Genomic DNA, 12,799 nt, shown 5'->3' with positions numbered 1-12,799 from the left:
GTGAAAGCTACAGCACCTGCATTGCAAGCTGCACTGGAAGCATGTCTTGGGTTTGATTTCCAAAAGGATTTATATTGTAAACTTAAATTAAATGTATTTTATTTATTTTTAATGTGAACAAAATGTAGTTGATATGAATGACACTTACATTGAACATACATACTTTTGCACACATACCTAGCGTGCACACATATATATGGGGGGGGGGTCAAGGTTGCCCCAATTTTCAGGCACAATAAAAGCGGATCGAACTTGCATACATTTCTCCTGTAAATATTTGTATAGGCTGCAAGTGTCTCCCAAAAACACAAGCCAAGTTAGAAGAAACCATTTGGGCAACCTTGGCCCCCCATCGGTTTTACAGTTGTGCATATTTGCTTTGTGCTGGGCAAGGTTGCCCCAATGGTTTCTTGAAATGTGGCTTGTGTTTAAATGGCTGGGCACTTTTGATAACTTGGCGTTTTTGTTTCAGCTTTAATGATACCTATAAAAACTCCGGACCTCTAGAACCGGATTTGTGCAGCCCTGCTCTATACCTATAAATAACCAAAAGATGGATAATGTTTACACTCACCTGCTGCTTAAATGATAATCACGTATTTGATTCTGCATTGTGCAGTAAATCTGGAACACTGAGGTATTTTTCACAGCTCATTGGTTACAAGTTATCCAAGCATGTGTCCATATTAGGCCTATACCTGGATCTTCAACACATGTTCTCTAAGTCTGAATTAATTTAGCAGAGACTTAACTTTTACAAAATATATTATATAAACTTCAGTGTTCAGGGAAAGTTTAACTATGAAAGAAGTAACTAATTTTGTACTAGAACTACCACAAAGGGTAGGATTGGATTCTTTGGGTGTTGTAAACTCAATTCTCATACAAACACACAAAAAAGCTGGACAATTTTATGGTGACTGCTTTATACTGGCCATTATGTGCAATATTAAACCAGTATCAACATTTCAGCCAATCAGATGTACAGCAATTCCTTTCTGCCAACTGCAGTTCCCAATTGGAGTGGAACAAAACACGAATGTGCAATATTGAATTCTGTTCCTAATTGAGATGTAGAGATCAAAAGGGCAAGGCACTCCAATGTGCAGGCAGAGACTGGACATCAGCTAGATGCCTTGCGCTTACCAGCCCAGATCAGACAACTGTACAAACGTCATGCTGGATTATCAGTTATATGCCTGATGTATTGCCTTCACAAGCACCATTTACACAGCAGAGGTCTAAAGCCCATTTAGTGGACTACAAATAGCTACGCAGTGTTTTTGGTCATGTATCATGATACACACCCATCACAGATCTTGAATTATTTCAGGAATGAATCTGTGCATCCCTAGTTCCCAGATTTGCTTGTCAAAGAACAGCAAGGGTACTGATCCCAAAACATCCTTTCCCACCCTGACAGTGGACTAACTTGTATAAAAATCTTTAAATAAATACGACTCTTGTTTGATGAGGCTTCCTGTCATCAGAGCCAGGAAATGCCTGCTGATTATATTTTACAGACAACGTGAAAAAAAAATTAAAAATCAGTTAAATTAAACACATGTGTACTTCCTTGGCTGTAGTGTACTTCACATTCATCTACTAAAGGGAAACTGGATTTAGTGAAGTCAGGGGTAGGCAGTAGAGAGTGACACAGGAATGAAACTTCAGTCGTGTCCCATCCTGTCCTGTCAAAAATGTTCCTGTCCCATCCCATCCCATCCCATGAAAGAGTAATCATTTCCAATCCTGTCACATCCTGTCCTGTCCAAATTCTTTCCCGTCACGTCCCGTAACTTTTGGGGTTTTTTTTAAATTCCTGTCCCATCCTGTCCTGTCAAAAACAATCCTGTCCCATCCCATCCCGTGATGAATAGAGATCAACTATTATCTGGCCGAAGCAGATAATAGTAGCTGCAAAATTTAACGCAATTTCTTTCCTGTACTGTGAGAATCCCATGGGAGTCCCGTCTTCATGTCACTCTCTAGTAGGCAACCCTTTAAGTTCAGTCCAGGATTTGGTCCACTTCAGCTGGTATGACCCCTTTTCGCTTTATTTGAATATTTCCTGTTCATACAACATGATGGAATGTACCCGATAAAACATGTCGGCTTGCAATACCAACATTAGATATAAATTACATCTTAAAAAGGACTACCAGACTCTCAAATAGCCAGATACATTTCCACTAGAAAGACCAACCTAGCAAGGGCATGTTGAATAACAAGAGATGGCTAGAAATCCGATAATGTAACGCATTCCTCTCAATATCAAATATCGAAAAGGCCTTTGTCTCACTCAAGGAAAACATTATATTATCCAATCTCTAACAATCTAATAGTCTATATCAGGGGTCATCAATCCTGGTCCTGGAGGGCCAGTGTCCCTCCTGGATTTTGTTCCAACCGTACCCTAAATTACTTAATTGGACCAATTAAGTGCTTACTGGAAGTAGGGCTTGGTATTAGCAGTGTCTTCACAATACAATACATATCGCGATACGAGGGTCACGATACGACAGGTATCACGATACAGTAAATTAAGCATGAAACATAAAAATCACACAATTGTCTTGTGCAAGTGTTTGCAAAAACACTGGTAAAGCACTTTTAGTCCAATAAGCTTCACAGCCAGTTTTGCTTTTGTTTCCTATTCATTCTTTAAAATACATTTAAGTACAATTACAAATCAGGGCTCCAGACACAGTTGTTGCATTAAGAGCCAATGGCTATCATATTCAACTGCTTAAAATACAACAACTTGTTAAGACACTAAAGTAATACTACAACAGTAACTTAATGTCTGTACTCACTTGTTTGTTGCCTCATTCTGCTGAGTGGTTAATCGATGCAGCTGATGATTGCAAAGAACTCAGCATGTTTATATATGTTTATAAGTGTTGTGTCTGGAATTGGTGATGGTGCCTCTAATTGTGTACAGTGTAACATGTACAGCTCCAGTGAAGTCCTGATTGGAGAGCATGTAAACAGACAACTCTTATGATTACATGTTAACTGTTTATTTTTCAGTAAAAACAAGTTTAAATTGCAGTGAGTTGGTTCTGCTATTTACGATATCAAATACTAAATGTTTACACAACACAAACAAGCTTGGTCGCCGTCACTTTTGCACGAAACTGGGGATATTCTGCTGGTATTAATGCAGCACCTATCAGCGTTTGTATTCAACAAAATTGTTATTACTAATATTAGTTACCGTCCTTCTCGCACTTCAGATTAATTATAAACATGCAATATGTGTTTTTTCCCCCCTTTCAGACTGATGTCTTAGCGCATTCATAAATATTGGCACATGCTTTTAAAGGGAAAGGCAGCATTTTTGTCTTACAGGTGCTTTTGCAACCATTTTAGTCCCAGTCTGGAGCCCTGCAAATTCGAGTTTTACACATTTTAGACACAGCGTGACTCTTATAGAACGTGAGGCGAGTCTACTCAGCCGTCGCCCTGATGAGATTATCAGCATTAATAACCCGCCTCCGCTCAGCTTCCATTTCACTCCGCTGCACGCAGACCTGACAAAAATATAACAAATAATATGATCTAATTATCAGTGTAGACACAACTGAATGCATGCTCATGTTTATGTTAGCAGACAAAATAAAATAAAAAAAAAGTCTTGATACAGGGGTCAGTGTATTGATAATCAAATCAGCAAGAAAAATACCACAGTTCATCGTGTGAATTGATGAATCGGCACACCCCTAATTGGAAGCTTAATTGGTCCAGGCGTACAGGTGAAACAAAAACCAGGATTGGAGACCCCTGGTTTATATGGTACTATCCAAAGTAATGGATGTTATTTTTATTAAAAATATACCATGAACAATCATGAATCTGTTAAACATTCCTTCGAGTTATGGATGTATCGCAGGAAAAAATAAATAAAAATAACATTTGACCATTGTTTACAATTTAAAGGATACAAAACTTATTTTTTATACATTTGTTTATTGTAATTTATCTCATCTGCAATTCTATTGGTCAAAGAAATGTATTCATAATTATACTGTAAAAAAATATTTTTTTTGAGGTTAAGAATGTACAGTATTTTACAAAGGGGGTCTCTACAAAGCTTGCAACTTTAAAAATTAGGGGAAGAAGCCCGAGAACCACTCATGAAAATATTTCAAGTTTGTCAGGTCAGTGAACTCTTTTCTTTAAATTGTTAATGCACTACTGTTGTGTGCAGCATGAGAAATGAACCACGTCTTAAAGCACTTCACTCAAAAGAATCTCAGCAAGGAGGGCACTTGTATATCTGACCTTAAAGAATTGATGCGTCTTGCAGACACTCCTCAGGAGAAAAACAGAAAACCCAGTGATCTGTGATTTTAGCATCAAACGTTCACTTCAGGCCTGTGAAGCTAATTGAGAGAGCATGCAGTGCATTCCCTGCTTCAGAATCTGTGCCTTGGACAGCTGATACCCTGAGGATTTCACACATCCAAATGGCAGTCTATACAGCACCGCTCCCAGGCATTGAGCATGATGATACATGGTTGTGTGTGTGTTTGAGGAATATTTTCACAGTAATAGCTACATTTGAAGGTAGAAATGACTGCCTTTTGCCAAGCCAATAAAATCAATTTACATATGCAGTAAACAAACGCCATGGATGGGATTGACTGTACAAAAGTATCATCAACATTTGCATGTTAAACTGTCAAAGGAATGTGTATACTGACACAGATTAAGTCACATTGAAATATCCTTTCAAAATCCTGAGTAATGTACCATACATTTCTCTGGAGTTCAATTAATCAACCAATTTACTTTACAAAACAATTAGACTACATTTGAATTGTCAAATGTGACAACTGTAGCCTTCATTAACTTGAGTAAACTACTAGACTGTACACACTTCATTACAAAAACATTGCACCCTAATTAGTAAGTAATGTCAAATGCACTAAAATAAACTATTAAACAATAAAAAAGTGACAAAATGAAGAAAGCAATCCAGAAATCTGATATATACAGTACACCCTTGCTATAACGAACCTGTTGGGGTCCAAGCCTTTTGTTCATTATATCAAGGGGTTAGTGAAAGGAATAAAAATGAACCACAGACTGTTAGAGTAAATTAACGAGATGAGATTGTTAATAAAAGTAGTATTACTTATGTACCTGTTCGTCTCATGTATGCAGTATCCTGCCTTTGCTTTATCCTATTCATTAAATAATTAAAATGCAGTAGAAAAAGCAAAAATCCCGAATTTAAGATACATTTTTATTCCAAATCAATCTGACATGAATCGTTTCAAAGTGCACCAACTCTTAATCCCAAGAATCCCAAACTGATCTTTTATTCCAAATCAAACTGACATATAAAGTTTGACATGAAAAGTTAATTAGATCCTCTGGTTTTTTTGTCATCATCAATTTTGCTTTGCCGCATGATTGCTTAACAAGCCAAACAAGGTATTTTTGACAACCTATATTCTAGGGCTGTATCCGAAGGTTCGTTCGCTAGCCAGGGATTCGAAGATTGTTTTAAACGCCCGAAGGTTCGTTAGACAGGTTCACACATTGTATTATTTATTTTTTCCTTGTTAACAGAAACTGTTTGACAATGTGAATACTATAAATCACACATTAAATGTACATTAAATCACATGTACATTAAATCACATGTAAAATTTGATCTTTTGATTTGTAGAATGCATATTAAAGTAAACAAAAGTTGTTATTAAAATTCGCTACCAAATTGTATACGTAGCAACTCTACATGGCGTCGCTGCTGCTTATGGAGCAGGACATAGTATCCAAAGCAGTGGGCTCGTACCTCTAGTGACTGTATTGCTTCAGTAAAATATGTACCGAATACCTAGTGTACAAGACAGTGTAGTGCTATGGTAGAATATGTTTGAAACATACAAAATATATGCTAAAATTAATCATTTTAAATTTAAAAAACTGAGCACCGTCCGCCCATCCCCTCTCCAGCTCGTGTTATCCAGAGACAAACCTTTAATTTCTTCATTCACCGTCTTGACAGCAAAGCGTAAGCAATATTGAAAGAAATGTCTCTATACCCCTCTGCTGTTTGGGATTTTTTTTGTTAAATGCCCAGACGACAAAAAAAAAATTTGAATGCAAACTGTGCAAGCGACTTGTATCAGAGGCATAACCAATCTCTGGGGTCACTTGACAAGTGTAAGTTCATATTATTATTAATATTTTTAGTAGTAGTAAAATGATAACTGATAACCTGCTTGGAATGGTGACTTAAATAAAGCTTTGTCTGCTGCAGTTGGTGCTGTTGCAATACAAGCTTACTGTAGAGATCGCAAGCAGGCTCAATTCTGTGTAAATAAACAAGGTGTATTTTTATTTTTATTTAAATTATAAAAACACGATTACTGTTCTATATAAAACGCATTTTTAAACTACTTGTGAATGTTTTATTCCATTTATATGGATTCCCTTTAAAATAGGATTTTCAATCAAATATAAACAAGTAGCTACGGTGACATCACCAGTAAATGATGCAAATGAGTACCATCGAAGGTTCGAACCTTCCTTCGGTAATGTGCTCCGAACCTTCAAAAGTCAAAATGTACCCTTCGTTGCAGCCCTACTATATTCACAACAGAGATATGCCTGCGTTACTCCTTTTTTCAAATGATCAATACAGTTTCCAGCTTTGTTACAACATACAATGATTTTCGTTTCAGAAGGCATAGTAGTTCTACAGCACGCACTTTTTATTAAGACAAAAGAGTTGACTTCACTGTGGAGGTGGCATCCCATGCGCACAGACCGGGATGTTGACCATGTGTGTTCATATGATACTTTTATTTTATTTTCATTCGGGGTCCAGGGGCCAGGTTTGTTATAGCCTAAGGTTCTTTATATTGAAAGGCGTTATAGCGAGGGTGTACTGTATGTATATCTATGTCTATTTTCATTTATTTGTCTACAGAAACACAAAACGACAGTATTAGCTATCCTTGGGAGGTAAACACTTTCTATTTTTATTTTTTTGGCCACACAACTGAAAAAACTCAGTTAACAATACTAATGTGGCTGGGGTATGGAAAGCAATTTATGGGAACAAAGATCTGCTTATATACACAGGAAACATTGTTACTTCATTATTTCAGCTGTTACTTCAATCAATTCAATAAGCACTGATTTCTTAACCATTCAATGTTCTTAAAAATGTACTACAAAGCTTCCTCTCAGCCCTATGCCAGTGTGCCCTAACCTTGAACAAATATAACATTTGGCAATTCATTTAAATTTACCGACCATTTGAATGTTGTTCATACAAGTACTATAACAATACACCCATCGATATGTATTCACATTTTTCACATTATTCAGTTCACCTCACCCCCGACCCACCCAAAAGGAATCATTAAGGAATGGTCATACATCTTAAATTTAACATCCTTTCGATTGTTAGGATTTTTTTTTCTCCAGCCACAAAAGCATCATCATGACGAGAAAGATTGACAACATGTTCCTATACTCGATTTAAGCTCATTGCCATTTGTCAGGACTGTATTGTCTCAGTGTTCAAAACAAGAGTGTAATGTGCTGAGAATATCAGATACTAAATAAGGGAGGACTTAACCTCCTAACAAAATGCACTCAAATTACAGTTCAGTGTCTGTCGGGGGTAACTGAAGTCCGCTATGAAACTTAATGTCAGTCCAAGGATTTAATAAAAAGAAAAACAATTTCACGGTCTTCTCTCTCCTTTTTCTTTTAGAGGACTGGGTTCAAATTCGTCTCAGGCTTGGTAAAGGAAGTTGGCTATCTGTCATTGAACCGCAAAAACAGACAAAATGCCAATCTCCATTTGAGAGGTCCAGAAATGCTGGGTAGTGGGTACTCAGGTCAGGATTCAAGCAGTTATGCTGAAGACACTAGCTGCGAAGTTGATTTAAAAATATGCCACTAAGCAAAGTGAATTCTGGCTAGTTCAATATTTCTGGCGAGTAAAAACTGTTTTACAAAGGAAACAAAGGCAGTTTTAAAGATATTAATCTTAAAATAAAAGCAGTACCCATCAGTCTAAATATAACACTTATATACAAATGTTTACTTTACAACAAATTGGCTTCTAAAAGAAAGTAATTCTCTTTTGGGGCAGAAGAACAAACACTAAGTTTCACCAGCCTCAGGATACCATTTACTTTTTTCTTATAACTGGTTAGCAGCCATCCAATCTCTGCATGTATTTTCTGTTTTGGTTTATGGAATGTGTCTTAGTGTGTTACTTAAACATTTGCCTCTTGCAGTCTTCACACTGGATGCTCAATTGTATCCATTAGAGGTCAATTTTGGCCAGCCTGCAATCCAAACTGTGGTTGATGGATATCAGTTCAAACTGTTTTGCTCTTGGTCTGGTCTCAAATAGCTGTCAACTGAGTGGTGGGTGGAAACCTAGTCTGCTTTTTAAAGTTTACTGATCATTTAGAAGTTTTATAAAAAAATATATATATATGTATGACAATGGGAAGAGAAAAAGCACACTACAATTCCCATACAATAATCTCAGACGGAAACCAACGCCTTCCTGCTATTGTGTTTGACAGATGACTTGTATAGACCAGACAAGTATACCTCAATATCTGCTAGGCAGCTACTATATTTAGGGCTTCTGATTTTTGGTTTTAACTGATAAACAATAAAAAAAAAACAATACAAAAAAAAAAAAATGCCTAAACACACAGACAGCCCAGAAGAATATGCCCATGACCAGAAGGATTTCGTTATGGAAGACAGCAAAGGAAAGAATGTACAGCTGAAGTGTGTAAGTACTGTCAAGTTAATATTGTGACAGAAAATATAAATAAATAACACGCCTACGAATTTTGGAAAGTAACCGAAAACAATAATTTCATACAGTATAAAAAAAACAAAAGATCCGAAAAAAAAAAACAAATTTACATAAAAACATAGCTTAAAAAAAAAAAAAAGCACCTAAAAATGAAATTAATAAAAAACGAAAAACAGAAGCCCTAACATTACAAAGGAATAATACATCTTCATTAAATGATTGATTTTTTTTTAGAAAATGTTGTTAAATTGGTCTTCACTCATATTTAACATGTGGATGTACAGCATGATTGATTCACTTTCTAAGTCAAAGAAATCACTGAATATGTAGAATTTGGCAGATTCAGAATATACATTCATGTATTTCAAGTGTAGTCTTTCCACAGCTAGTCATCCGTAATAACTTTGGTCCTGCTGGATGAAGAGTGTTCATTAAGGACTCCATGGATATCATTCTGGAAGCACTCCAACTTGCAGTTATAACTTGAAAGTTGAGTTTCCATCAGTGATTTATCAAACAGCTATCAGTTAAGAAGAAATCGCTGATGAGGCAAGTGGGGTTGAATGACCTTTACCCAAAATCTTGAACCACACTATGTAAAGCCAACAGGAAAGTACAGACAGATGACCTACTATATGCAACTAGAAGAGGATAAATAACATTAATTCCAGGTCGACTAAATTCTGCAGATACATTTTCACAGGGAATGTAAAAAAGGTTCCAGGTTTTGTGTGCATGCAAAATAGATGTATACTGTAACTCATGCCCCACATGGAGAGATTGTGTATACATTAAAAAAAATGCCCATTTTGATGACAGGGCCTAATTGGTATAGAGTTGACCTAGAAACACTGGTTTATAAAATAAATTGGTTCCAATTGGTTCTATTTGACTCCACATCACTTTTTTTCTGAACTGACAGTGCTTTCATCAGAACGACCATCAGTAACCAAAAACGTTGACGTTTCCAGCACTTCAGAAAATCAGTGGTACTGCAACATGTCCATTGTTTTACCTTGAATATTTAACACATTTACGGGGCACTTTGTAGTTAGTCAATTTAACTGTTTAGGGTTAACACTTCAGTATTTTACAACCACTGGCTACCAGTTTATCAGATCATTTCACCATAGGCAACTCCAAAATAGCCAGCTCAAGCCACTGTCTTATCTCCAGGTTAAAAGGCATCACTGAAGAATGCTCAAGGAGCAGCAGGAATTCTGGCTTAATTTCACCCTCCTACAATAATATGGCACAGATTAGCAACGGCAACAGTGAGGTTCTTTAGGCAATAGCTGTTGGAAATCAATCAATTTCTCTCACACTGGCCGAGTCTCACATGAACTCCAACCGCATGCTGATAGAATTTAACTTCAAGCAGAATCCTTTCACTGTTTGCCCACTGAAGAATCGTCAATCCTTCTGGGTTAAAGTTCAATACTAAACCCAGCTGTTGGGTGGGAAAGCCATTACGTTAGAAAGTAAATGCAACTTGAGGTGCAAGAGAATAAAAATGGCCAAGTCCTCCTTTACCACCATCTGTTCATTCTTAACTGGAGCTATGAACAAGAGTCTCACAGCCTTCAATTAAAAGTACATTAAGATTTAAAAGTATGTTGGTAACATACATAGCTCCAGTTAGTTAGAGATATAAACACCACATTGCAGGTGTCGGTAAACATAAATTACTGTCACATAAAATGCCTAGGCAAAGTTTAAACAAAAGCATACAAGCGGATCCTTCAATAACTCATCCAAGCATGTGTCAGTACTGTGGAGTAACTTTCACTGGCCCAACCGTGTAAAAGTAGGTACATATGACCTATATTATTATTTATTTCTTAGCAGACGCTAACTTACAATTGTTACGAGATATCACATTATTTTTACATACAATTACCCATTTATACAGTTGGGTTTTTACTGGAGCAATCTAGGTAAAGTACCTTGCTCACCTGGGATTGAACCCACGACCCTCCGGTCAAGAGTCCAGAGCCCTAACCACTACTCCACACTGCTGCCCCATATTCTGAGACTTTTCCACAGAAGCTACAATATGAGTGTAGCATATGTTTACCAGGATAATTTAACTCCAGATTTTACAAACTTAAAATAATGTTGCATTCAAACTGATGGTAGCCTTCCAGCAAGTACATGGTTTCCTCCAACAGCCTAATCTGTGGAATTTGAAATGAAGCACATAAAATGTGCTGGCTCTTTGAAATCAACAGTGGACTGCTTCCATATCCATCATGTAGCAAAGTAGTGAAAGACAGGAAACCCTGCTGTTTATAAATCCCCGATCAGTGGTATGATGACCCTGGGAAGGGAGAGGTCAATGCTGGATCACTTAATCTTTTTTTTCTGTGACCAAATTATTTTATTGGGTAGCAATAGAAGAATACAAGAAAACAGCTTAAAACAAGAAAAAAAAAATTTAATTAACATTGAAACTTCTGGTGATACAATCATTGCATTTTACAAATTCAATCCATGCTCTAGGACTTCCTGGCACCCACTTTGAGCATAGCCTGGGGGGCAAGTGATCTTATCTCATTGATCTTTTGCTGCAGCATTAGCAATCCTTGCCATAAAACTTGTCAGCAGCGTTTAAAGCAAAACGACATATTTTCTGGTACAAGTTAAATTAGTTCTGTTTGGGCTGGGTTAGGGTAACATGAAGAATGTTACGGTTTTTAACTTATGTTAACTGATGGATCTGTATACTTTTTGAATGCATGATAAGGAAGAAACAACTGAGGGGGCATTTCAAAACACCAATAAAATGCCTTTAGTGAAAAAGCCAATTGCATTGTAATGACCAAGTTTTTAAAGCATGTTGTGCACTGTACACATCTTAAAACACAACAGTGCCCAGTTTCATTCAACATCGCATTCTTCTCTTTGCAGATATGCAGAGCTAATTAGAAAACCAGGTGGCTCTGCTCGCTCCAAGGTTGCTTATCCCCTTGGACAGTCGCCGCAGGCCAAAACTTTTGGCAACTACCTCGCTTGAAACTGGGGCTGACGGGAACTACGATAAACTGAGCAGAGTTGCAATAACTACAAACTTGATAAGTGAACTCGACAGGGTTTCTTTACCACAGATGTTTTAAAAATACATATTTATTTACCTGTGCGTCGTTATATACACATTGATATACACAAAACAATTAATGAATGCAATACATTGTCATAAGAATCAATTTTGTAATGCACGTGTATTAAAAGTGCTTCAATTTAACTACCGCAAACACGTTGGTGCGAATGTGACATCGAAGACAGTGAAATGAATTACTGATAACTAACGCCCAGTCCTATCACGACCGAATTTATCCCATATTACAGTACTGACAAATGTACTTACATAAACACTGCTGAAGGAACCGTCGTAGAACAAAAGTGGCTGTTGGAGGCTAATTCTTTCTAACTTGCTGTCTCCCTGCTCCAAAACCCGATCCCCGACCTCTTCTCCGTATGGGAACAGCTCTCTGCGGCTCAGACAACGAACCGACACCGACAAAGCAAAAAAATGCAACCACACAACCCAGCTCTGTCCCAGTAAAGCCATCACCAATACACACAGGACAGGGAACTAGAGCGCAGTCAAATGGGTGGAATATGGGACAGTTAACAAAAATAGATTTGTAATGAAGCTGGCTGAAACAGACCTTGGAGTTGGACTCTCCGCAATAATTTGGAAAATTTATTCAGAAAGTAGACGGGACTAGGAGGGAGGGTGGAGTTGGGTAGGGGCGGGGTGAGTGATTGATAGTGTTGTGTTTTTTTTTTTTTGGTTTTTTTTCTTTTTTGGTGGTGGGATACTGTTTTGCGGAGCCCAAACAAACTCACTGCAAATTGCATTGCAGGAATTTGCTTTTACAGTAATGTCCACTGCACTGACTAGCAAACTCACTGTATTTCTGGTTGAAGAGTAAACCATGGGTTTATATGACGGGTGCAGCAGTTTATTAGGCCATA

At 37.3% G+C, this 12,799-nt stretch overlaps 1 protein-coding gene across 2 annotated transcripts in view; it reads right to left on the bottom strand.

The window, feature by feature from the left end:
* LOC117403320 (nidogen-1-like) overlaps window positions 1–12,534 on the bottom strand; it is a 48,838-nt gene extending 36,304 nt beyond the window's left edge. For both annotated transcript variants that reach the window (XM_059024387.1, XM_034005381.3), the window contains exon 1: window positions 12,186–12,534. In XM_059024387.1, the coding sequence (XP_058880370.1) occupies window positions 12,186–12,389 (204 nt within the window). In that variant the 5' untranslated portion in view covers window positions 12,390–12,534. The remainder of the gene's footprint in view (window positions 1–12,185) is intronic.
* Between the last annotated feature and the right edge of the window lie 265 nt (window positions 12,535–12,799).

This window comes from Acipenser ruthenus, chromosome 5 (genome assembly GCF_902713425.1).
Source record: "Acipenser ruthenus chromosome 5, fAciRut3.2 maternal haplotype, whole genome shotgun sequence".
NCBI classification, from domain to species: domain Eukaryota; kingdom Metazoa; phylum Chordata; class Actinopteri; order Acipenseriformes; family Acipenseridae; genus Acipenser; species Acipenser ruthenus.
Note: the sequence above shows the minus strand (reverse complement) of the source record. Positions and strands in the feature narration are given on the sequence as shown.